Source organism: Rutidosis leptorrhynchoides, chromosome 7 (assembly GCF_046630445.1).
Source record: "Rutidosis leptorrhynchoides isolate AG116_Rl617_1_P2 chromosome 7, CSIRO_AGI_Rlap_v1, whole genome shotgun sequence".
In the NCBI taxonomy this organism is placed as follows: Eukaryota; Viridiplantae; Streptophyta; class Magnoliopsida; order Asterales; family Asteraceae; genus Rutidosis; species Rutidosis leptorrhynchoides.
This window is the reverse complement of record NC_092339.1, coordinates 252,694,519-252,719,641: the sequence shown is the minus strand read 5'-3', so window position 1 is coordinate 252,719,641 and position 25,123 is coordinate 252,694,519. Positions and strand designations below refer to the sequence as shown.

At 34.2% G+C, this 25,123-nt stretch overlaps 2 protein-coding genes across 6 annotated transcripts; both read left to right on the top strand.

Moving 5' to 3' along the window:
* The first annotated feature begins 368 nt into the window (after positions 1 to 368).
* On the top strand, positions 369 to 3,726 carry LOC139859949 (F-box/FBD/LRR-repeat protein At1g13570-like). The gene is made up of 5 exons (XM_071848731.1): positions 369 to 983; positions 1,054 to 1,170; positions 1,257 to 1,409; positions 1,806 to 2,069; positions 3,403 to 3,726. The coding sequence occupies exons 1-5, from the start codon at positions 369 to 371 to the stop codon at positions 3,724 to 3,726; spliced, it is 1,473 nt and encodes a 490-aa protein (XP_071704832.1).
* An 8,284-nt stretch (positions 3,727 to 12,010) lies between these two features.
* LOC139857326 (F-box/FBD/LRR-repeat protein At1g13570-like) lies at positions 12,011 to 19,319 on the top strand. 5 transcript variants are annotated; one of them, XM_071846067.1, is made up of 5 exons: positions 12,011 to 12,088; positions 17,438 to 18,061; positions 18,127 to 18,249; positions 18,343 to 18,501; positions 18,739 to 19,319. In XM_071846067.1, the coding sequence occupies exons 2-5, from the start codon at positions 17,447 to 17,449 to the stop codon at positions 19,033 to 19,035; spliced, it is 1,194 nt and encodes a 397-aa protein (XP_071702168.1). In that variant the 5' UTR covers positions 12,011 to 12,088; positions 17,438 to 17,446; the 3' UTR covers positions 19,036 to 19,319. The 5 variants fall into 5 exon arrangements, with proteins under 5 accessions (XP_071702168.1, XP_071702167.1, XP_071702169.1 ...); XM_071846066.1 differs by lacking the exon at positions 12,011 to 12,088 and adding an exon at positions 14,495 to 14,561; XM_071846068.1 differs by lacking the exon at positions 12,011 to 12,088 and adding an exon at positions 14,702 to 15,224.
* The last annotated feature ends 5,804 nt before the right edge of the window (positions 19,320 to 25,123 follow it).

Here is a 25,123-nt window from a genome sequence, read left to right as displayed (position 1 = left end):
CGTTTGAATAAAAAATTATTGTGAGAAAATTGTAGAAAAAATTTGTGTTACACATTTTACAGTTTTAATCCTGCCCAATTAAATCATCATGTATTACACAGATTCATTTCAGTGACAGAGGATTTGTATTGGCGGTGTTTTGTGTATCATTTATACTCTTTTTTCTACTTATGTGAATGAACTACAATTATCAAAAGTAAATTAGTGTTACGCATTTTACAGTTTTCACCCCAAATGGCCGTCTTTTGCAGATCGATTTGTACTAGGTTTATTTTGTGGATTCTTGTATTAAAGTTATGTTTATGTTAATTTTGAATTGAGTTTTGAAGTAATGAGTTTTTTTAATGCATTATGATTAGTGTCTCAAGATGAATGCTCAACGCTTGTTATTGGATGGAACGATCAAAACCCTTCCTTCAGACGTAATAGAAAACATCATATGGCGTCTACCAACCAAAGAGATAGTAAGGTCAAGTATCCTCTCTAAGGAATGGAGATACAATTGGACCAAAATTCCCAAAGTTGTGTTTATAGAGGATCTGTTCTATAAATCAACTAATCTGGCCATTGTTGAGCAAGAGTTTGAAAACCTGCCAAGTGAAAGGAAAAAGATGAGTAGGAGATGTAGATTTTATTATGCTATATACCAATTCTTGTTACTACACCATGGACCAATAGTTGACTTCACCCTTTCCATGAGATTATCTACTGATTGTTTTGAAATAGACCAAATATTACTTCATTTGTCAAGAAAGAATACGGTCAAGAAACTTCATTTGAGTTCGTGGATTGAGCTGCCCGTATCCATTTTCTCGTTTCATCAGTTAACACACCTATATCTCTCTGATTGTGGTATTTTCAAAACACCCACATTCAACGGATTTGGTAGCCTTACAACCTTATGCTTGGATTATGTCGACGTCAATAAAAAAACACTGATGCATATCTTATGCAATAATCCATTACTTGAAAGCTTCACAATGGTAAGCAAGTTGTTACTAGAGTATCGATTTTCATGGGCTTTCATTACTTTAATGTTTTAAGTTGTTGCAGCTTATAGATGGTGAGAGTATTTCGACTAGTAATGATGATGAACATGGCACCATCGATGAGCTATTCCAGTTATTACCTGTGATTGAACATATCAATCTTACTGTTTGGATCATTGAGGTAAATTTATCATCGTTATTTTGTAATTGATTTAAATTAATATAAAAACTTTGTTGTTCTAATACTTGTTTGGCCTAAATTTGAAGTATTTCGGTAGAGGAGTGGTTCCACGAGAGCTTGCAAATTCATTAGTCCACCTTAAAGACTTACGTTTAGAAGAAATGTGTTTCTATGATTATGTGCGGTTTCTTGTACTTATGCTCAGGAGCTCCCCAAACTTAGAGAAACTAACACTAAAGGTAAAACAAGATGCATCTATCTTGTAGCCTAGTGTATTAAATTTCATGCCTTACCTCTAAGCATATCATATATAGCCATTTAAGAGTTACTAAATCAATTCCATTCTGGTATCTTAGTTTACTCTCATTTTAAAGGCATTTTTCTTTTTATTCCAAATATATTATAATTATAATAAACCAGTAGAATAATATGAAAATTTATATTGTTTATTTACCATATATGAGGGGTAAAATCGCATCTATTGCCGTAAACTTGGTTTTAACTGATTTTTTATTGCGTTGAATAGTTATGTAGATATGATATATTGAATATTAAGGGAGGGAGGTATGAAAGTTACCTTGTATTCTTAAAATTATGAGTTACGCCAAAACTTACAGTTGTGTTACATTTGATAGATATCTGTTTGGGAGGATAGAGAAGAGCCTGATGATGACTTATATTCTGTAACAATGCAAGAGTGTTCGGATATCTGGTTGGAACATTTGATTGAATTTAAGATTGAAGATAATTTCGATACGAAGCATGAGTTGGAGTTTGCGAAGTTTATTTTGGCAAAGTCACCTGTTCTCAAGAAGCTCAGGTTATGTGCTGACTATAATAAGGATGCAGACTTGAAGTTATTAGAAGATCTTTTATCCCCTCCACCAGCATCACCTATGGTTCAAATCCTTTGTTCCGGTGATGGTGGAAACTAATGCTGCATTGCTACCTGTTCTTCTGTAATTTTTTGGGTTGAATTTTTTTTAATATTTTCCGTTTATGGCTTCCTAGCAATTTTTGTACTCAAAACTTATGGGATGCTAAAGAGTTGTGCTTTACCGATTCCGAGTTGCTTTTAAATGATGCTAAAGAGTTGCTTTCAACTGATGGTGAGTTGCTATTTGTCATCTTATATGTTTTTGCCTTTTGTCATGAACAATAAGCTAACGTTTCGCTAAGTAGATTCGATAATTTGAAGGAAAACAGGTTCTTAAAGCATCTTTCTCATCTTTGTATGTCGTTTATTATAAGGAAGTTTATTATTTTTGTTTGGTTTTACAGTAACTAGTTTTACAGCCTCCCCCCTCACCATCACCATCACCAAACCATCAACTCTGCTTGATCAAACGTTTATATGATTAGTCATAGATAGGCCTGTGATTATTACTGTTCATTGGTTTCGCTTAATGTTGAAATTTATTATGAAGACTGTTGATAGTTGCTGCTGCTCTGCTGTTTCTTAGTTCTAATTCTGCAATTGCGTTCTACTTCTATTATTTACATATGCTGCTGTGATGATGTGTTGTGGAATGCTATTGCTAGTGTGGTAAATTTCATGTGTCAAGAGCAAGTCAGGTATGTAATTTGGGTTTCAAGTGGGCCAGCCAGATTATTTCATTGTTGCTATTATGGTGCTGCCAATTCATAGAGATTAGATGGGATTAGTGGTTGATTATTGCTGGGACTGTAGCTCTTATGATCACAAATATGAGGGTGGTTATCTTGCGCTACTTTGATACACACTTTAGCTCATGAAAAACCTGCCTTCTTTGAACCTTTCGCTACTTTCTATTCATATGGAGAATGATAACTACTATTTTATGGCAACAATTAACATGACCAAAAATAAGTGGAACCTAAAGGTTCGAATTTCAAGCCTTCGGAGATCGACATATACAAACGATCTGATTGTCATAGACTAGAAGGTATTGTTTTTGATATATTTGAACTTCTGTAATTATTTTAGAACTATCTGTACTTACTTCTTATGTTTCCGAATCTGAGTGTGAAATAATCTGCATGTTTAATCTTTTTTTGTTATCTTTGACCCGTTATTGCTATTCATCTGTGATGTTCATATGTTAAGGAAAATATAGACAATAAACTTTAAGGAAATAATCTGCACATTTTATTGGTATTGACGTTGGCTACTCAATTTTTACTGACCATTTACCGTCTCCATGGGCCCCCTAAGTCTATTATTTCAAACTATGATCTGCTATTTTTGAGCAGGTTTTGGCAGGAGTTCTTTCGACAGTGCTTGGTACCACATTGCCGCATTCAAGTGCTTACCATCCACAAATGGATGACCAAAGCGAGGTCTTGAATCATTGCTTGGAGAATTATCTCAGGTTCTTTGTGAGCGATGAGCCACGTACTGACGTACACATGGGGCTATTGGCAAGCCAATTCCCTGACTCCGTGCATTCAGCAATTCCCAACCTTGGGGACAAGGTTGTAGTTCCACCGGCAGGTATAGATGCCCAAAAAGGCCCAAAAGAAGCAGCCCACAGGCCCATGCACACCAAAATCATTCCAGCAATGCTCAGGGATTAATGGGCTGACCCAGCAGAAGTCAAATTGAAGAAGTCAAGTAGCAGCAATTCACATCTTTGAATAAGTAATTAATCGTGGAATGGAATAGCAAACCAGTCTCCACGCTTGATGGCACGTGCATGCATTTTCCTTTAATTCCTCCATGTTTCATAATTTTAGTTTCCATTATTCCAGTAGCTAGTGTACGTTTGAATTCATATATTGCATCTAGGACTATAAATTGTAATCTTTTTATTTTTGGGAATATATGTAGAAAATTGCTCCAAAAAATTGTCCATTCTTTTCCTTATGAATCTGTACCCAAACAAATTGCTATCCAATTTACCACCCACATTAGACAACCAGAATCCAGATCTTCTCATCAAGACACCAACACAACCCAAAGTCTTCCCTTGTTTCACAATACTCTCTCTTAACAGCAAACTAAAGTCTCCCAAAATAAACCTTCCTTCATTCCATGGTTCAATCCGCCTTGATTGGCTATTCCAAGCTGACCAATACTTCGTCTTTCTACTACATCCATCCTTCCTAACCAACGTGCCGCTCTTGCTTCCTTCCATTTCCACGGAGAAGCATTCAGTTGGTACAAATACTTGTATAACAATCACCTTTTAAACCTTATTTATACATTTATAGTAAGGGTCTGTTTTTTTTTTCTTTTTCTTATTAAGTTCTGAATCTGAACGGATATATGATGTCTGTGAGGAATAAGTGCTGAATAAATAATTAGTGTTTGTTTCATGTGAAAAATTGGTTGGATAATTAAAATTACTAAATTAACCCTACATGTGAGCAGTTTATAAGAGCCGTTATTTAAAAGTAAGAACTTAAATGGAAATTCACACTTGATTCAGTTTTTTTATTAAGATACGTCTTATTTAATAAGTTAAAAACAAACACTCCTTCATGACTTTTTAAATTAAGTTTCATACCATTAAGCCAATTAAGTCACAAACAAACATGGCTTAAGTAGGGCCGTAGTCGAGCCGAGCTGAGCTCGAGCTCGGCTCGTTTAAATTTCATAGAGCTGGAGCTCGAGCTTAGCTCGGTTGCCTAATATTTTAAGCTCAATCTCTACTCGTTCAATTTTTAACAAGCTCGAGTTCGACTTATTTTTTATATATTATTTAATCTTATATATATTGTTTTTGTAATTTAGATCCGCATAATATAATGAGATTTACTATTATTCTTTTAATTTCTTTTAGTATAATATTTCCATTTTTTTATTGGGCAACTCAAACCGCATTCCTTTAAGAATGTATCTGGTTCCATTTTCCTTACTTAGTTAAGCCACCTTTTTCTAAAAAGGATTGTAGTAATTCTATTTTTACACTCTTTAAAATAACTCTCTCATATTGAGAAATTTTGTCTAGTGGCATTCGATCACAGAATCCATTATTAATTATTACATATAATTATAATTATAATTATATATCATATAACTAACACAAATATTTGGTGTATAAAAATGAAAACCTCGTTTAGGCTCGTTAACTTGTTCATGCTCGAGATATGAAGCTCGGGCTCGTTTATTAAACGAACTTCAAAATAAGTTCAAGCTCGGGATCGAGCTCGTTTAGGCTCGACTCGAATCGAGCTTTCAACGAGTTGAGCTCGAGTTGCTCGGCGCATTTACACCCCAAATAAGTTATAAAATTTTAGCATCTAAATAATATTTCTTTCGTCTCAATTATTTAGTTTTATATATTTTTGAGATATTTCAAATTTAAGTCCATTTTTTGAATAGATAAATGTTGGACCGGATGTTGCAAGCAATCGAATGGATTTATGCTTATTTTATTTGAAAAAACCGGAATAATATGGTCTTTCGTGGTAAATGTTAGACCGTTCCGGTAGCTCTAAATGAAATACAAATTAAATCCTTTGAGTGGGTTTCGAAAAGATCAAAAGGAAAAAAATCCGATTGGTTGATTTAGTTGCATAGTCCTAGTGTTTATCTTAATATGTAATAGGTTCGTGTAATCCTTAGTTTGCAATCGTCGCAAACTAAGATTTCGTGTAATTGTTTTAGCGGGTTTGGCCATTAACATTGTAAGGCCAAACTCTTTTGTACATTAGATTTTGATCAAATATATACAACTTCTTGCTTTAAAAAACAAAAAAAAAAATTAGATAAAATTAAAGAGACAGTTGTTTTTTACCCTTAAAATATGTGTTTAAGACAAAAAAAAATAAAAATAGAAAATTAAATGATCAAATAACAAAAGTAACAAAAAAAAAATAAATAAATAATGATGTTTTTTTCTCACCGTAGTAAAATTTGGACCAAGAATTACTTTATAAAAAAAAAAAAAAAAGTGAACCGAACCTCCGTTGCCTTATGTAACTTTGGCTCAAACACATTCTTTCTAAAAATAAACAGAGATTTGTTATAATAATAATAATAATAAATAATAATATAGATATGGATAGTCAATTTTGGTGTATACATATAGTCAATTTTGGTACACAAAGTATGTATTTTTATATTGAGATTTTAGGCTATAAATACTCATGAATGCAAGCATTAAACTTGCACCATTTCTCACACTTACAAAGTGTTTCTTTCTTTCTCTCCATTATCATCTTTGTTCTTACACTTCATTATTAGTATTCTAAATCAAGAATCAAATCACTAAAGGTAGTTATAAGCCTACTGAATTATAACATCAAGAATCAAACCACTAAAGGTAGTTATAAGCCTACTGAATTATAACACGTTATCAGCACGATAATCTTAATACTAAATATGGTTGGCTCTGCCACCAAAATGATATATGGTCGGTTATACCACCAAAATGATATATGGTCGGTTATACCACCAAAATGATATATGGTCGGTTATACCACCAGAATGATATAGGTCGGTTATACCACCTGAAAAAATATATGGTCGACACTGTCGCCAAATTTTCATTTATGTTTACTAATATTTATATTTTTGTTATAAAACATTTATTTATGATTGCTTACACATGGTCGACACTGTCACCTATTTATCATTTATGTTATATTAAATTTATGTTTAATGTTTATATACTTATGAATATAAATTGACTCTAATTTATCATGATGTTTGTTTTAATTTTTGATAATAGAAAATGTCGAATCTGGAAAAGCTTAAATTTACTCCTTTAGAATCAACTGGAAACAACTACATGCCATGGGTTATAAAAGTAAAAATGCATCTTAAATCAATGGGCATTCTTGAAACCATAAATGAAAACAACACTTGTTCTGAAAAAGAACAAGCTACGGCATGTTGCTTTATTCATCAACATATTGATGAATGCTTACAAAATAATTATGTGACTGTAGAAGATCCCCATGTTTTATGGGAAGGTCTCAAAAGCAGATTCAATAATCAAAGAGAAATTTTACTTCCAGCTGCAATGGAACAATGGAGAATATTAAGGTTCCAAGACTTTAAGAAAGTAAATGAATACAGCTCAGCTCTGTATAATACATGTTCACAACTTAAATTCTGTGGACATGAAATTAGTGATGCAGACATGATGGAGAAAACTTTCTCCACAATGAATGCTGCAAACATCACAGTGCAAAGAAATTTGAGAATGCTAAAGTTCAAAACATATCCTGAACTTAATTCATATCTCTTAGTTGCAGAGCAAAATGATGAGCTATTAATGAAAAATCAGCAATCCCGTCCTACTGGTACACTTGCAATCCCTGAAGCAAATACTGCAAATAATTATAAACAGGGACAAGGACGCGGGCAAGGTCGTGGTTATAATAACCATCACCATCATCATGCCAAAAGCCATAACTATGGTAGAAACCATCCTTATGGTAATGGTAATGGGCGTGGACGTGGTCGTGGTCGTGGCCGTGGTGGTCAAAGAAATAGTAATCCACGAAAATATAAATATCAACCACAAAACAAGCCCATTAAACAAGATGTTGAAGAAAATTCTTCTAAAAATTCTGAAGAATCTTGCTACAGATGTGGTAGAATGGGCCACTGGGCTAATACTTGCCGAACATCTAAACATCTTGTTAAGATGTATCAGGATTCGCTGAAAGGTAAAGAAAAGGAAGTAAATTTTGTGGATAATATTGATCCAACAGTCACTGAGAAACCATCTGATTTATATGAAGATTTCTTGAATGTTTAAGTTGTGTGTCTTTTGAAAAATAAACAATTTAATATCGTCTGTCTTTGTCATTATGTTTGCTAAATGTTTCAGTACTATCTATTTGCGTTTAAAATATTGTGTAATATTAATGTACTCACTATTTATTTCTTATATATGAAGTTCAATATGAATTTTGCTGGAATACAACATCAATCAAGTGGTGGAGATCTCTGTATAGCAGACAGTGGAACTACACACACTATACTTAAATCCGAGAAATATTTTATTGATCTAAAACCAACGGAAGGAACTATACATACAATATCAGGACCTGCTAACTTGATAAAAGGGATAGGAAAGGCAAATTTCATACTACCAAATGGTACAAAATTTTTAATAAATGATGCCTTATTTTCTCCCAAGTCAAGCAGAAATTTATTGAGTTTCTCCGACATATACCTTAACGGGTATGATTATTAGTCAGTGACAACAGAAAATGAGAAATATTTAAGTATCACTGACAAGAGTCATGTGGTTGAAAAACTGCCAAGACTTAGTTCTGGATTACATTATACACATATAAATGTACCAGAAATACATATGGTAGTTAACGAAAAATATATTGATCCTGGTGTATTCAGTTTATGGCATAACAGATTAGGCCATCCAGGATCAACAATGATGAAAAGGATTATTGAATGTACTCATGGACATCCACTAAAGGATAGAAAAATCCATCATGATACAATGGTTCCATGTACATCTTGCTCTCTTGGAAAATTGATAACTAGACCCTCACCACTTAAGGTTGAGAAAGAATCACCAATGTTTCTTGAAAGAATTCAAGGTGATATATGTGGACCAATTCATCCACCATGTGGACCATTTAGATATTTCATGGTTCTAATAGACGCATCTAGCAGATGGTCTCATGTTTGTCTGTTATCAAGCCGTAATGTGGCATTTGCAAAATTTCTTGCCCAAATTATTAAATTGAGAGCTCATTTTCCTGATTACACCATTAAAAGGGTGAGACTTGATAATGCTGGTGAATTTACATCTCAAGCATTTAATGACTATTGCATGTCTATAGGAATTGTTGTTGAACATTCTGTTGCTCATGTGCATACACAAAATGGTTTAGCCGAGTCATTGATTAAACGTTTACAGTTAATCGTTAGACCATTGATAATGAGAACAAAACTCCCTGTATCTATATGGGGTCATGCAATTTTACATGCTGCTGCATTGATTCGCATCAGACCAAGTGCAAGTCATAAATATTCCCCCCTACAACTTGCTTTTGGTCAAGAGCCAAATATTTCCCATCTTAGAACATTTGGTTGTGCAGTGTATGTTCCAATTGCGACACCACAACGTACAAAAATGGGTCCTCAAAGGAGGTTGGGAATATATGTTGGATATGAAACATCTTCAATATTAAGGTATATTGAACCTATGACAGGTGACGTTTTTACAGCACGTTTTGCTGATTGTCATTTTAATGAAACATTGTTCCCTAGATTAGGGGGAGAAATGAAAAATAAAGAAAATGATGTTTCATGGTGTGAACCTCAATTAAAGTATCTTGATCCTCGCACAAAAGAATGCGAGACAGAAGTTCAAAAGATAATGCATATACAAGAACTTGCAAATCAATTGCCTGATGCATTTACAGATACAAAAACGGTGACAAAATCATATATACCAGCAGTAAATACTCCAGCTCGAATTGAAATTCCAAAAGCTGGCAATAACGTCACTCATGAATCTTTGCCACGTCAGAAACGTGGAAGACCAATCGGTTCAAAGGATAAAAATCCTCGAAAAAGAAAATCAGCTGATAATGAAGTAAAAGAAAGTGTTCAAGAAGAACCACAAATTAGTACTCCTACTGCAGAGGAGATTGATGATGTCAATACAGAAATTGCAATCAATTATGCATATTCAAAAATATTATGGAACCGAAATGAAATGAAAAATCTTGATGAGAAATTTTCATTTAATGTTGCATATGACATCATGAATAATGATGATGATCCAGAACCAACATCTATGGTTGAATGTCAAAATAGACATGATTGGGCTCAATGGAAAGAAGCAATACGAGCTGAATTAGAATCACTCAATAAAAGAAAAGTTTTCGGATCCATCATTCTCACTCCTAAAGATGTGAAACCTGTAGGATACAGATGGATTTTTGTCCGAAAAAGAAATGAGAAAAATGAAGTTACAAGGTATAAAGCTAGACTTGTAGCTCAAGGTTTTTCTCAAAGACCGGGAATTGATTATGAAGAAACTTATTCTCCTGTTATGGATGCAATTACTTTTAGGTACTTAATCAGTCTGGCAGTTTCTAAAAATTTAGAAATGCATCTCATGGATGTTGTGACTGCTTATCTATATGGATCACTTGATAGTGATATATATATGAAGATACCTGAAGGATTTAAGGTACCAGAAGCATCAAATGCAAAACCCAAAGAAATGTATTCGATTAAATTACAAAGATCTTTATATGGGTTAAAACAATCGGGACGTATGTGGTATAACCGATTAAGTGATTACTTGATAAGCAAAGGGTATACAAATAATCTTACTTGCCCTTGTGTTTTCATTAAGAAAACAACATCCGGATATGTGATCATAGCTGTTTATGTTGATGATCTTAACATCATGGGTACAAATAAAGAGATCCATGAAGCCATTCAACTTCTAAAGAAAGAATTTGAAATGAAAGATCTCGGAAAAACCAAGTATTGCCTTGGTTTACAAATTGAGCATATGCCTAATGGTTTACTTGTCCATCAAACAACATATACTGAAAAGATTTTGAAACGTTTCAATATGGACAAGGCAAAACCATTAAGTACTCCTATGGTTGTTAGATCACTCAATGTTGAAGCTGATCCATTTCGTCCATGTGAAGATCAAGAAGACATTCTTGGACCAGAAGTACCATATCTTAGTGCAATTGGAGCTCTTATGTATCTTACAAATTGTACAAGACCTGACATTTCTTTTGCAGTTAATTTGTTGGCAAGGTTCAGCTCTGCTCCTACCAAAAGACACTGGAATGGGATCAAACACATATTTCGATACCTTCGAGGAACTACTGATTTAGGATTATTTTATTCTAACGAATCAAAACAAGATTTGGTTGGTTATGCAGATGCAGGTTATTTATCTGATCCACATAAAGCTAAATCTCAAACTGGATATGTATTCCTAAATGGAGGTACTGCAATATCATGGCGTTCTCAAAAACAAACACTTGTTGCTACATCGTCAAATCATGCCGAAGTGATTGCATTACATGAAGCTACTCGAGAATGTTTTTGGTTGAGATCAATGACACAACTCATTACTGATTCTTGTGGACTAGAACGCGATAAAAGTCCAACAACTATCTATGAAGATAATGCAGCTTGCATAGCACAGATGAAAGAAGGGTATATCAAAAGTGACCGAACAAAACACATACCACCTAGATTCTTCTCATACACTCAAAATCTCATTAAGGACAACCAGATTGAAATGAGATATGTGCAATCTAGCAAAAACTCTGCTGATCTTTTCACGAAAGCACTTCCAACTGCTATTTTCAGAACACACGTTCATAACATTGGCATGAGACATGTTCAAAAGATGTAACAGCTGAAGCGATGTCTACTTGAGGGGGAGTCAACTCCATGCTGCACTCTTTTTCCCTTAGCTAAAGTTTTTTCCCACTGGGTTTTCTTTAGCAAGGTTTTTAACGAGGCAGTAATTTATAGTTGATCTTCAACAAAATAAAATTGCTATCCAAGGGGGAGTGTTATAATAATAATAATAATATAGATATGGATAGTCAATTTTGGTGTATACATATAGTCAATTTTGGTACACAAAGTATGTATTTTTATATTGAGATTTTAGGCTATAAATACTCATGAATGCAAGCATTAAACTTGCACCATTTCTCACACTTACAAAGTGTTTCTTTCTTTCTCTCCATTATCATCTTTGTTCTTACACTTCATTATTAGTATTCTAAATCAAGAATCAAATCACTAAAGGTAGTTATAAGCCTACTGAATTATAACATCAAGAATCAAACCACTAAAGGTAGTTATAAGCCTACTGAATTATAACATCAAGAATCAAACCACTAAAGGTAGTTATAAGCCTACTGAATTATAACAAGATTCTCATTTTCATTTCCATGACCGTAAAAAGCTAGGGTTTATGCAGACTCCACCTTACCTACTACGTCATCTCAGGTATCTTCCATTTTGCTCGATCTGATGATATCTATGTTCTCAATCAATAATACCTAATTCTGCCTTTAAATCGAGACATTTTAGGGTTGTACAATCTCTTCATCCCTTCCTTCTGCTCTAAATTTATTGTGCGCTACCAATATACATACAAATATATATGATATGTGTTTGTACACTTTCCGGCGTGTTCTTGTTGAAGAGATGATACCGGTTGGTTCTAAACAAAAGTGTGAATGAGAAAGGTAAATAAGAATGGTTTATACTCTTGTTGGCGATTCCCCGAAGGTAAAGTGTTGAAGGTGTGAAGAATTTGATCAAAGGAACAAGTCGAAGAGATTTTGATTTGGTGAACAAGTCGTAGGGAGCTTGACTTGGTGAACAAGTTTAACTCTTCCTATAAATTGTACAATGTGTGCACAATAATATAAGAAAATCTCTGGTTTGCTCCTGTGGAGTAAATCCTTCTCCGTGTTTTGAAGTTGAGATATAACCAAGTTAAATACCCTGTGTCGTTTATCGTTTATTTTTCCATCGGTTAATTGAAGATATGTCACTTTTTCTTGTTAATTGAAGATTTATATTATAACATACCAAGCATCCATCGGTTAGAAAACCCATACTGCCCATACATGCGTCTATTTTGTTCTGTTCGTAAGAAAAATTGCAAAAATATTGAGTTCACAAGAGATAAACTATGAAATTCAAAGTTAAAGATAAAGAAGCTTACTATCCACATGACTCTGAAGAAAGCATGAACTTTTCTTTGAATTAGCGTTTGACCTTTCACTCTTAAGTGTTTTTACTAGGTTTTTTTTGTAGATTTGTGTATTAATTTCTACTTATCTTGAACTGAGTTTTGCAGTAACGAGTTTTTCTTTTTTGCATTTTGATTTAGAGCCTTATGATGAATGCTCAACGGTTGTTATTAGATAGAACGATCGCAACCCTTCCTTCAAAAATAATAGAAAACATCTTATGGCGTCTACCAATTGATGAGATAGTAAGGACAAGTATCCTTTCTAAGAAATGGAGATACAGTTGGACCAAAATTTCTAAAGTTGCATTTACTATCTATCGGTTCCATGACTCAATGTTCGATGAATCAACCAGTGAAAATCAACTACCCGGAGAGCAAGGGTTTGAAAAACCACCAAGTGAAAGGAAGAGTAGGAGATGCAAATTTTTCTATGCAATATATCAATTCCTGTTACTACACCAGGGACCAATAGTCGACTTCACCCTTGACATGTGGACCATGTACATGACTCGTGCTGACTCGTGCTGATTGTGTGGAAATAAAAAACTCGAGAGAGATGGAGAGCTGGTGGTGGTATGAAGATGGAGGAATGTTGGTATGGAGATGAAGGGCAGAAGAGTGTAGAATGAAGGAGAAGTAGCGGCCAAAAAAAATAAAAAATAAAGTGCTACAGTACTGTAGCGTGTTGACAGTGATTTTTGGGTGTTGGAGCCAATGAGCTTGTGACACCATTTACCACAATTTATATATATATAAATATATATTACTATATCATTAACTCATTTATAAATAAAATTGTTTGCGTATCTTTTTATGCATATAAATCATGTTTTGTTCCATAAAGAAATACATGACCATTAGGCATTATTTGATTAGTTTTAAGCTTTCGACTCATTGGCGACTTAATTGCCTCGTAAAATCTATATTGAATTTCTGGTAGGCTTTAAAACCCATTTAAATTTAATTCTACCATGGCGTCTCATTATATTTATTTATTATTATTATTATTTTAATTTTATTTTATTTTATTTTAATTTTAATTTTTATTCTTATTTTAATTTTATTTTTGCCGAAGGTCCCCACGGAAGCAGTCTCTTTACCCCGGGGTAGAGAGGGGTGACTTTCTCGTCCCGTTTCTCGACCCGTGGTTAGAAAAATGACCTCTCTTCTATTCGAGAGTAGAGGAATGATTGTCTACATCTCACCTCCATACCTCGTATATGCGGGATTGAGTATTGTTGTTGTTTTAAGCTTTCATTTGTCAAAATCCGTAGAAAAATAAAAATTTGATGTTTGTATTCGGTTCTTCGTGTTTTTGATTAATTATGAGAGAAGATGGTGTTAGTGATTCATTCAAGTTTCTGGAGATTCAGTGATCGTTATAGGTATCAAAATCAGAAAATCAGTTCATCTTGTTCTTCGCAATTTTTGTTCAAGAAATTCATTAGGATTGAGGAGTTTGATCTAAAATTACTTGTGCAGCTGAGTGTTTGAGCGTTTATGTGATTTCTCGTTAATTACCGACTTGAGTTCGCAGTATCCATTTCTATTGCATGTTTTATAAAGTATAGGGACTAAACCTGTACAGTAATAACAATTTGACTACTTAAGTAAATAAGGCCTTTCCTACAAGGCTACAACACTTGTCAGTTTCATTTCTATTTCCATGACCGGAAATGCTAGGGTTTATTTGATCCACCTCACTACTCACGTCAGGTATCTTTCATTTTCATTAATTTCATGATTTCTTTGTTCATCTTCAACAATAAAAAATGCTTCGTCTGGATTGAGAAATTTTAGAGTCGTACAATCTCCGTTTTCCTTTTGTTCTTGTGGTGGTGGTGGTGGTGGTGGTGGTGGTTGTGGTTGTGGTTGTGGTTGTGGTGGTGGTGGTGGTGGTGGTTGTGGTTGTGTTTTAAACTAATATGATCTTAAATTAAGTTTTATAAAACTGGTATTTGCAGCATTATTTAGTACTTGTCCACGACACCATCCTGATAAGATGAAACCTAAATTTAGTTAAGCTCGTTACGATTTGCAGTATTTGGCCGATTAGCCTAAGAACAAAGTATTTGCAACCCAAGCTCCGTAATTCAATAGGACCCATAATGTTACACTAGCAGAGTAATCAAACACACACAGATATTAGAAAAATACTGTCATTGTGGTCATCACACGTTTTACCAAAAAAATAAAATTTCTTCTACTATAAATTTAAATTTAAATTTAAATTTAAACACGATCATTATGAGAAAAAAACTAAATCCAAAAGTACCTTAAACTCTACTATGCGAATTTGTCCTCTGTGTTGTTTCCTACATTTTTTCTATTCCCAAATGAAGCTAGGGTTTATTTGATCCACCTCACTACTCCCGTCAGGTATCTTTCATTTTCATTAATTTCATGATTTCTGTGTTCATCTCCAACAATAAAAAAATTCTTCGTCTGGATTGAGAAATTTTAGAGTCGTACAATCTTCTTTTTTCCTTCTGTTCCTGTGCTCTAAACCTATATTGCTTTATCGATATACTTACAGCTTAATGATATGTCATTTTTAATTGTTAATTGCTAATTGATGATTGTGTCTCTTTTGTTCTGTTGGTATGAAAAATTGCTTTATACACATGAATATGTATAACACTGTCAGGCTGTCACAACCATAGATAGGCTGTAAATATTCTAACCAAATACCGTCCTTATAGTAGCCCAACTGTTCCACGAGTGTTTTATTTAGTGTGTATTAAACTAAGTTTATCTTAAATTAAGTTATATAGAAATTATTATTTCGTACTTGTCCACAACATCATCCTGCTGAGATGAAACCTAGATTTAGTAAAGCTCCTTACAAATTGCGGTATTTGACTGATTAGCTAAGAGTCTAACATTAGCAGGGTAATCATATAAGTTGTGGTCATTACACTTTTTATCAAAGTTTCCAAGTGGCAACTTCAATACTCCAGCCATTAATTTTACTCGATGGGAATCAAGGTTTAAAAAAACGGAAACGCGCCTCGAGGCGTTTTTCCTTTGTGAGGCGAGGCGTATGCCTCGAGGCGAACCGAGGCGTACGTTCGAGGCGGAGTTAAAAAAATACATAAATAAATATATTTCGATAATATATAAATAACAGGGACTGTTATTGTCATTTTATTAAAGGTTCAAGAGTGATCCTCAAGTTTGTTCTTGTTATTTAAGTTTAGTAAAAGTTCAGGGACTGTTTTTGTCATTTGATTATTGTCATTTGATAAAATATCAACGTGCTTCTATCATCTTCAAGATACTTTCCACTTTATTTGCCTTTATTTGCTTGATTCATGGATCATTATTACGGAAGAAAACATGTCGTTATCAACAACATCCACTGATCCACTATTTCATTTTCCTCAAAAGAAAATTGATAAATTGATGTTGCTCTCTTCTGATATATTTCTACAACTTATTGATATGTAAAGGTATTGTTATACTTTTGATTTAATCTAAAAGAACATGTGTTTCTTCATCAAGGTATTGTTTCCTTCTTCTCTTTTTTTTTTTCTTCGTTTTCCTATTTTCTTTCTTCATCTTTTCTTCTGGAGTCTAATTGATGAGTTTTGGAGGCCAAAAGCACTTTAATAAAACATATAAATATGCCGCCCTAGTTTTAGCAGGCCTAATTTTGCCGCCACCCAAATTTTCCCTCTATTTTCATGAGGCGTACGTTTTTTCTGTAACCAGTGAGGCGTAAAAAATCGCACCGCCTCCCCCAATTGAGGCGTACGTTTTTAGTTAGCCTTTGAGGCGTACGTTTTGAAACGGCAAAATCGAAAAACGCACTGAGGCGCGCCTCGAGGCGTACGCCTCGACCGTTTTTTAAAACCATGATGGGAATATTGACCACACAATTGAAGTCTCTAACACCTCATATAAGTTGCCTTAAGTAAGTAGAGACAATCATTACTCAAACGCGAGAAACAAATATTAGTTTCTTGTAGCGTAATACTTACCATTAGAAGTTGGAACGCATATCACGACTCTATCAAGTTCATATTAACCTTTGGATAACAATATGAATACTCTTTTTGTGTGGTTGTGTGTATATAAGTTTGAAACTAAAATTCACTTGTTTGTTAAAGATAGTTTATATTGAGTTGGTTTTTGCAGCATTTTCTAGCATCGATCTGCATGTGTAATGATGTTGACAAAATTCACATGGCATGTCTATTTTGTTGTTTACACATTAAAATATGATAAATACACATACACATATATGTATTAACACTCACACAACTGTTGTACAAGTTTTCAATGTTACAGAACCATGCTGTACCTGTATTGTTTCAATGTCTTAATTTAATCTAACAAAAGGGATAGAGCTGGTTTGTCCCAAATGGAATGATGTATTGATACATACTATAATGAAAATTATTTTTATCTGTAATAGATCGATACTGCTACATTCCATACAACTAATTTTTAACTTATGAGGTAGTTTTTTTTTTTAAAAGTGGTTTATCTGATTTTATGTTTTGTGTTGTATCAAACAGAGTTTATCAATTTTTACAGTAATTGTTTTGCAACGCTGACTTTTTCTTTTATTTTGCATTATGATTCAGTGTCCCGCGATGAATGCTCAACAACGTTTATTATTAGATGGAACAGTCAGCACCCTTCCTTCAGACATAATTGAAAACATCTTGTGGCGTCTACCAACAAAAGAGATTGTAAGGACAAGTATCCTCTCTAAGGAATGGAGATACAATTGGACCAAAATCCCTAAAGTTGTGTTTATTGAACGTCTGTTTGATAAATTAACTGATGAAAATCAGCTGCCCCTTACCGGTGAAAGGAGAAACACGAGGAGGAGATGTAAATTTTTCAATGCAATATACCAGTTCTTGTTAGTACACCAGGGACCAATAGTTGACTTCACCTTTTCCACGATGCCTTTGGTACAATATGGTCACTGTGTGGAAATCGATCAAATATTACTTAATTTATCACGAAAGAATAATGTTAGGAAACTTTGCTTCAGTTCTCTGTGTGAGCTGCCATCATCCATTTTCTCGTTTCATCAGTTGACACACCTATATCTCTCTCGTTGTAGGATTAACCATCTACCAACATTCAATGGATTTGGTAGCCTTACAAATTTATGCTTGGGGTATATCGAATACATCCCTAAAAGAACACTTATGCACATCTTATCCAATAATCGACTACTTAAAAGCTTCACAATAGTAAGTTAGTTGTTACTAGTGTGTCGATTCTCATGTGTTTCCATCACTTATTTTAATGTTTTAAGTTGTTGCAGCTTACAAGTGGTAATAATATTGCGGTACATGATGGTGAATATGGAACCTTTAATGAGCTATTTCAGTGCTTACCCGTCATTCAACATCTTACTCTCTGTGTTTGGGACATTCAGGTAAATTTATCCACATAATGTGTAACAACTGATGTGACTTAGAAACTTCATGTTTTTTTTTTATATATATATTTTTTTGGTCTGTGGTTCAAGTATTTCTACACAGGGGCAGTTCCACGAGAGGTTGTAACTACATTAGTCCATCTCAAATACTTATCCTTAGAAGAGATGTGTTTGTATGAGAATGATTGGTTTCGGTTTCTTCTACTTATACTCAGAAGCTCCCCAAACTTGGAGAAACTTAAACTAGGAGTAAGCAACATATATATATATATATATATATATATATATATATATATATATATATATATATATATATATATATATATATATATATATATATATCTGTTATTTTAGTTTTGAGTTAATTTTGTGTGTCATTCCTCTTAGTGTTTGGATTGCTCTGAAATCCTCAATAGTGTTTAGATTGCATATTATTATTATAATTATGCCAAAACTTACTGACCCATTCCATAAAAACACTGATAGAGGATAAGCGAAGAAGAGCGTTGGAAGTACGACTTTAATGATGACATAGACTCTGTTACAATGCAAGATGGTTTGGATATTTGGTTGGAACATTTGATTGAATTAGACTTTGCATATTTTGACGGTAAGAAGCCCGACTTGGACTTTGTGAAGCTTATTTTGGCAAAGTCACCTATTCTCAAGAAGGTCATATTAAGGGTTTACGATGAAGATGAAAGTTTGAAGTTGTTAGAAGCTCTCTTACCCTCTTCATGTGCATCTCCAACGGTTGAAATTTTTGGTTATTGGGAGAATTAAAGGTTTATGAGTTGACGTATCATTATCCCTAGCTTCACATGGTATGAATTATTGTTCAACATTTATTATGCTTAAATGAATACATGTCGTACTGATGACATTGGCTTAAAAAATACGTTAAATCGCTTAACTTTCTTTAGTTATTGCTAATACGAGTGATTATAATTCACTTATTTTTCTGTACTATGTATATTCTATGTTTAATTTTTCGAGCTTTTGGAGTTGTTGGCATTCATATAGTCTGCTTAACCCATGGGAAGACTGGATATTATGTACCCAAACTTGTAAGCGTGTTGAGGTGATTTTAAAACCACTTTCTTGTTTCACTGATCCTGAAACTGTTTGTGTCAAACCTGTTTAAAATAAATGAAAAATCAGTAGGTTGACATCATTGGATATCTTTGACAAGTTTAATGACATAATTCACATGTATTATCGAGTACATCAGACACAAAAATAAGAGGGCAAACAGTCCCGTTAGGAGGGAAAGTATCTTTATTAAGATGTACATGGCTTAAATGGGTTATCTTGACGCGTTTGACCCTTTCTCTGACCACCCTAAGATGTGATGCTAGCAAGGTTAGAACATTCGATCTCTTGTTGTAAAATCAAGATGCCAACCACTATGTATATGGAAGATGCTTCAAGTAAAAGTTTCGATCAACCTTCTAAAGGAACACATTTTGTCGATGGAAAAACAATCATTGAGCTCTCTTAGTGCTTACCTGTCACTGAACATTTTACTCTGTGTGTTTGGAAGGTAAATTTATCTACATTCTATGTAATTTGTTTTACTTGAAAACTTCTATTTTTTTCATATGTGTTTGTCCCATGGTTCAAGTGTTTCTATAGAGGGGCTGTTTCACAAGATGTTGCAACTTCATTAGTCCGTCTCAAATACTTATGTTTAGAAGAAATGTGTTTCTATGACAATGATTGGATGCGGTTTCTTCTACTTATGATCAGGAGCTTCCATACTTGGAGAAACTTAAACTACATACCACATGTAAACAACATACATCTATCTTGTTCATATCTTATTATATGTCATCTCTCTAAGCATATAAAATATTGGCATTTTAAAAGTTTAAAAGACACTTATTAGCCGATTCACTAAATAACCACTTAAATTAATTCTATTATGGTGTATTCCCGTTTTACTGTCATATTAAAGACGTCCTTATTATTTTATTATTATCATTATACACCAATAAATAAATTCACATTTTTATTTATGTGTACCTTGTGTACACATTATCTTATGATCGTGTTTATCTACTATATATGAGGGGTAAAATGGTTTCTATTGTTGTAAAATCGGTTTAAACACATTTGTCATTGTGATATTGGTTGAGATCCTCTTAGTGTTTAGATCCTCTAGTTGGTACATTTGATTGGATTGGAGATTGATGGTTTTGGCAATAAGAAGCCTTACAATTCAAGATGCTTTGGATATCTAGTTGGTACATTGATTGAGTCACGTGTTCTTAAGAAGGTCTGATTAAAGGTATACTGATCAAACATATTTTTACAAGGTTAGGGTGAACCTACACTTGAGTGCAATAATGAGATTTAAGGACAAACGATGTTCGAACCTCAGGCAGTATGTCGTGGATAACCCTCACCGGAAACAGTATGATTCCGGCAGGGTGGCCGATCGAGAGTCCACCAACAACCTAGCATACGAGGTTGAGTGGCCCTAAGACATGAAGGTTTCATAGTTCGAAGAACGTACCTGAAAGCCTTAGATGATGTAGATGATCGTATGAATGTAATTCGTACGTGAGTATGCTTATTACGTAAACTGTAATGTTGTATGTGTTAGGATTTTGGAGCTATCTATTTATAGGCTAGCAATTAGGGTTTGAATAGGATTTTATTCCCCTTTACCCGTGATCTTTTCCATAACTAACCTCCGTTTATTAAGGAAACCAAATAAAGGTTGGTCTTATCGTTTAACTTCTCGTGTAAGGTAAACGTTGACCAAGTCAATGGAGACCGCATCCAATGGTATAGGCGCATAGGTAGCGCGGCTATACCCTTGGTTTATTCGTAACGCACATGAATGATTATATTTAGTACGCAGCTTAGGACTTGTATGCGTATTCTGTATAAGCATGCGGATATGCGTATCATTAAGTCCCCAGTTCGATGCCATATACAGTGATAATAAGTGTATGACGTCGAACTAAAAATAAAAAATAATTAATTTATTCAAGCAACTTCATAAAACCAAGGAGCATTCGGGATGAAACCAAGTTATATATATATATATATATATATATATATATATATATATATATATATATATATATATATATATATATATATATATATATATATATATATATATATATATATATATATATATATATATATATATAAGAGTTTAATGCATGACTATTCAAGTGGTGCATTTAATGCGATGTACGCGTGCAATCGCAAAAACGTCATTTCGGTTATGCTCCCTGCTCCGAGATGACAACTGTCACTGTTACCCGAAAAGGCAATGATTATAATCATGTAACTGCCGATCCTTGCTATCGTGCACCGTGCATCTAATCAAAAGAGATTAGCGCACGATTATGACACGTGTACGATCATAAACTTATCCCGGATAGCTACTACCCCTTTGCTTCGACTATAAATACTTTTTACCTTTTTCTTCTCCTTAATCTTTTTCCATTTAAAGCTATTGCTCTAAATACTCACCTGAGGTTGGCAACTGTTTGACCATCACTTCCACCCCTATCGGGTGCGATACCAAGAGCATAATCCCAGGGATTTACCCAGTCCCCAATCCAAGCCAATTATCCACAAGCTACCCCGCCAAAGCTCAAGCATCTCATAATCGTCTAGTCTAGCAACTAGAAACCTTCGCTACAACAATTCGGTACCTATAAAAAGGTAAACAACAAGAGGGGTAAGCTAATGCTTAGTGACTGCAATAATTATACATATACATATATAATCTACTTACTTGCAAACACTTACACAAATACCGCATACGAGCTAGCAATCCAGTTAGCATACAATCACAATGTATAATGCTAAACACCCACAACGCACAACAAGCTAGCATCACCAATGTCATATATTCATCACAATATAATATGAAAATGCTACAATCACACAAATATGGTTAACGATATGCAATAGGGAATGATGCTCGCGAATGACCATCGGTGTTCACAACAACCATTAGCGTACATATGCATCGTATCACTAACCCCTGGGTGGTATCGAACGCCCGGACTTTAAATCCACCCGTCACGTAAAATGTGGTATCGAACGCCCGAACTTTAAACCTACATTTCACGCGAACCCACATGTTGATACGGTATCGAACGCCTGAAGTTAAACCCATATCACATGCCAACACGATGTGGTATCGAACGCCCGAACTTAAACCCACATCGCATTCCCCCACAAGTAAATACACCATATACATACACGTATAATTATTCCACTCACCTTGGAAATGCCCACACAAGTCATGTAATATGATTTCCGTCCACATATTCGAGCAAGTAGTTACCTATATCACACATAGGCACAATATACACATAAATATCAATTCTCTAAAAAGAGAATCCGACACACACATCTCTTAGTCGAGGGATCACACATTGCTCGCCAAAACCCGCCCATTTAACACCTAATGTGCACAATCTAATTACCACTTCAGGTGGTAATTCGAACCCACACCAATATGCACAATTTAACCCAATTTGTACTCGACCCCAAATGGACCAACCTAGGTCCCAACACTAGATCACTAGCTAGTTAGTGATCATTAAAATGATCACATACACCAATTCTTACAACATAAGCAACATTGACCCATATTGCATTTGACCACATTTGACTTATGTCAATTTGACCCACAATCACTAATGGCTAGTAATTATGTCACAAAACACCACTTAACACATAAACTAAGTATTTACATACTTGATTCACCAAAACTTGACCAATTAATAACACAAGTTTCTAGTTGAGGCATTTCATCAAACACTTGATGTGCATAACCCATTTTTGACAATCTAACACCCAATACACACCTAGTTAAGTGATAAACACCAATACACACCAATACACACCCAATTAAGTGATAAACACCCAGCCCAAGACCAAAATTCGTCATCAAACTCTAAACCCACAATAGTTGGGTTTACATACTCAAATCATACACCAAAACCCCTAATTTCAAGAGAAATGAGGTTTATAACCTAACACTAACTCAAACTCTAACTCTATATCAAAATCAAAGATGATAATGGAGATCTTCACATGGACGAAATGGATCAGCTTCAACATTGAGTGATCTAACAACCATAGGAGTACTTAATGGTTTTGCCTTGTCCATATTGAAACGTTTCAAAATCTTTTCAGTATATGTTGTTTGATGTACAAGTAAACCATTAGGCATATGCTCAATTTGTAAACCAAGGCAATACTTGGTTTTTCCGAGATCTTTCATTTCAAATTCTTTCTTTAGAAGTTGAATGGCTTCATGGATCTCTTTATTTGTACCTATGATGTTAAGATCATCAACATAAACAGCTATGATCACATATCCGGATGTTGTTTTCTTAATGAAAACACAAGGGCAAGTAAGATTATTTGTATACCCTTTGCTTATCAAGTAATCACTTAATCGGTTATACCACATACGTCCCGATTGTTTTAACCCATATAAAGATCTTTGTAATTTAATCGAATACATTTCTTTGGGTTTTGCATTTGATGCTTCTGGTACCTTAAATCCTTCAGGTATCTTCATATATATATCATTATCAAGTGATCCATATAGATAAGCAGTCACAACATCCATGAGATGCATTTCTAAATTTTTAGAAACTGCCAGACTGATTAAGTACCTAAAAGTAATTGCATCCATAACAGGAGAATAAGTTTCTTCATAATCAATTCCCGGTCTTTGAGAAAAACCTTGAGCTACAAGTCTAGCTTTATACCTTGTAACTTCATTTTTCTCATTTCTTTTTCGGACAAAAATCCATCTGTATCCTACAGGTTTCACATCTTTAGGAGTGAGAATGATGGATCCGAAAACTTTTCTTTTATTGAGTGATTCTAATTCAGCTCGTATTGCTTCTTTCCATTGAGCCCAATCATGTCTATTTTGACATTCAACCATAGATGTTGGTTCTGGATCATCATCATTATTCATGATGTCATATGCAACATTAAATGAAAATTTCTCATCAAGATTTTTCATTTCATTTCGGTTCCATAATATTTTTGAATATGCATAATTGATTGCAATTTCTGTATTGACATCATCAATCTCCTCTGCAGTAGGAGTACTGATTTGTGGTTCTTCTTGAACACTTTCTTTTACTTCATTATCAGCTGATTTTCTTTTTCGAGGATTTTTATCCTTTGAACCGATTGGTCTTCCACGTTTCTGACGTGGCAAAGATTCATGAGTGACGTTATTGCCAGCTTTTGGAATTTCAATTCGAGCTGGAGTATTTACTGCTGGTATATATGATTTTGTCACCGTTTTTGTATCTGTAAATGCATCAGGCAATTGATTTGCAAGTTCTTGTATATGCATTATCTTTTGAACTTCTGTCTCGCATTCTTTTGTGCGAGGATCAAGATACTTTAATTGAGGTTCACACCATGAAACATCATTTTCTTTATTTTTCATTTCTCCCCCTAATCTAGGGAACAATGTTTCATTAAAATGACAATCAGCAAAACGTGCTGTAAAAACGTCACATGTCATAGGTTCAATATACCTTAATATTGAAGATGTTTCATATCCAACATATATTCCCAACCTCCTTTGAGGACCCATTTTTGTACGTTGTGGTGTCGCAATTGGAACATACACTGCACAACCAAATGTTCTAAGATGGGAAATATTTGGCTCTTGACCAAAAGCAAGTTGTAGGGGGGAATATTTATGACTTGCACTTGGTCTGATGCGAATCAATGCAGCAGCATGTAAAATTGCATGACCCCATATAGATACAGGGAGTTTTGTTCTCATTATCAATGGTCTAGCGATTAACTGTAAACGTTTAATCAATGACTCGGCTAAACCATTTTGTGT

Excerpts from the sequence above, each read along its gene's own strand:
- LOC139859949 (XM_071848731.1), top strand. The coding sequence starts at position 369 with ATGAATGCTCAACGCTTGTTATTGGATGGAACGATCAAAACCCTTCCT. Across the intron at positions 984-1,053 it reads TACTTGAAAGCTTCACAATG|CTTATAGATGGTGAGAGTAT; the intron begins GTAAGCAAGTTG and ends AAGTTGTTGCAG. Across the intron at positions 1,410-1,805 it reads TAGAGAAACTAACACTAAAG|ATATCTGTTTGGGAGGATAG; the intron begins GTAAAACAAGAT and ends TACATTTGATAG.
- LOC139857326 (XM_071846064.1), top strand. The coding sequence starts at position 17,429 with ATGATTCAGTGTCCCGCGATGAATGCTCAACAACGTTTATTATTAGAT. Across the intron at positions 18,062-18,126 it reads TACTTAAAAGCTTCACAATA|TTGTTGCAGCTTACAAGTGG; the intron begins GTAAGTTAGTTG and ends TAATGTTTTAAG. Across the intron at positions 18,502-18,738 it reads TGGAGAAACTTAAACTAGGA|AGGATAAGCGAAGAAGAGCG; the intron begins GTAAGCAACATA and ends AAACACTGATAG.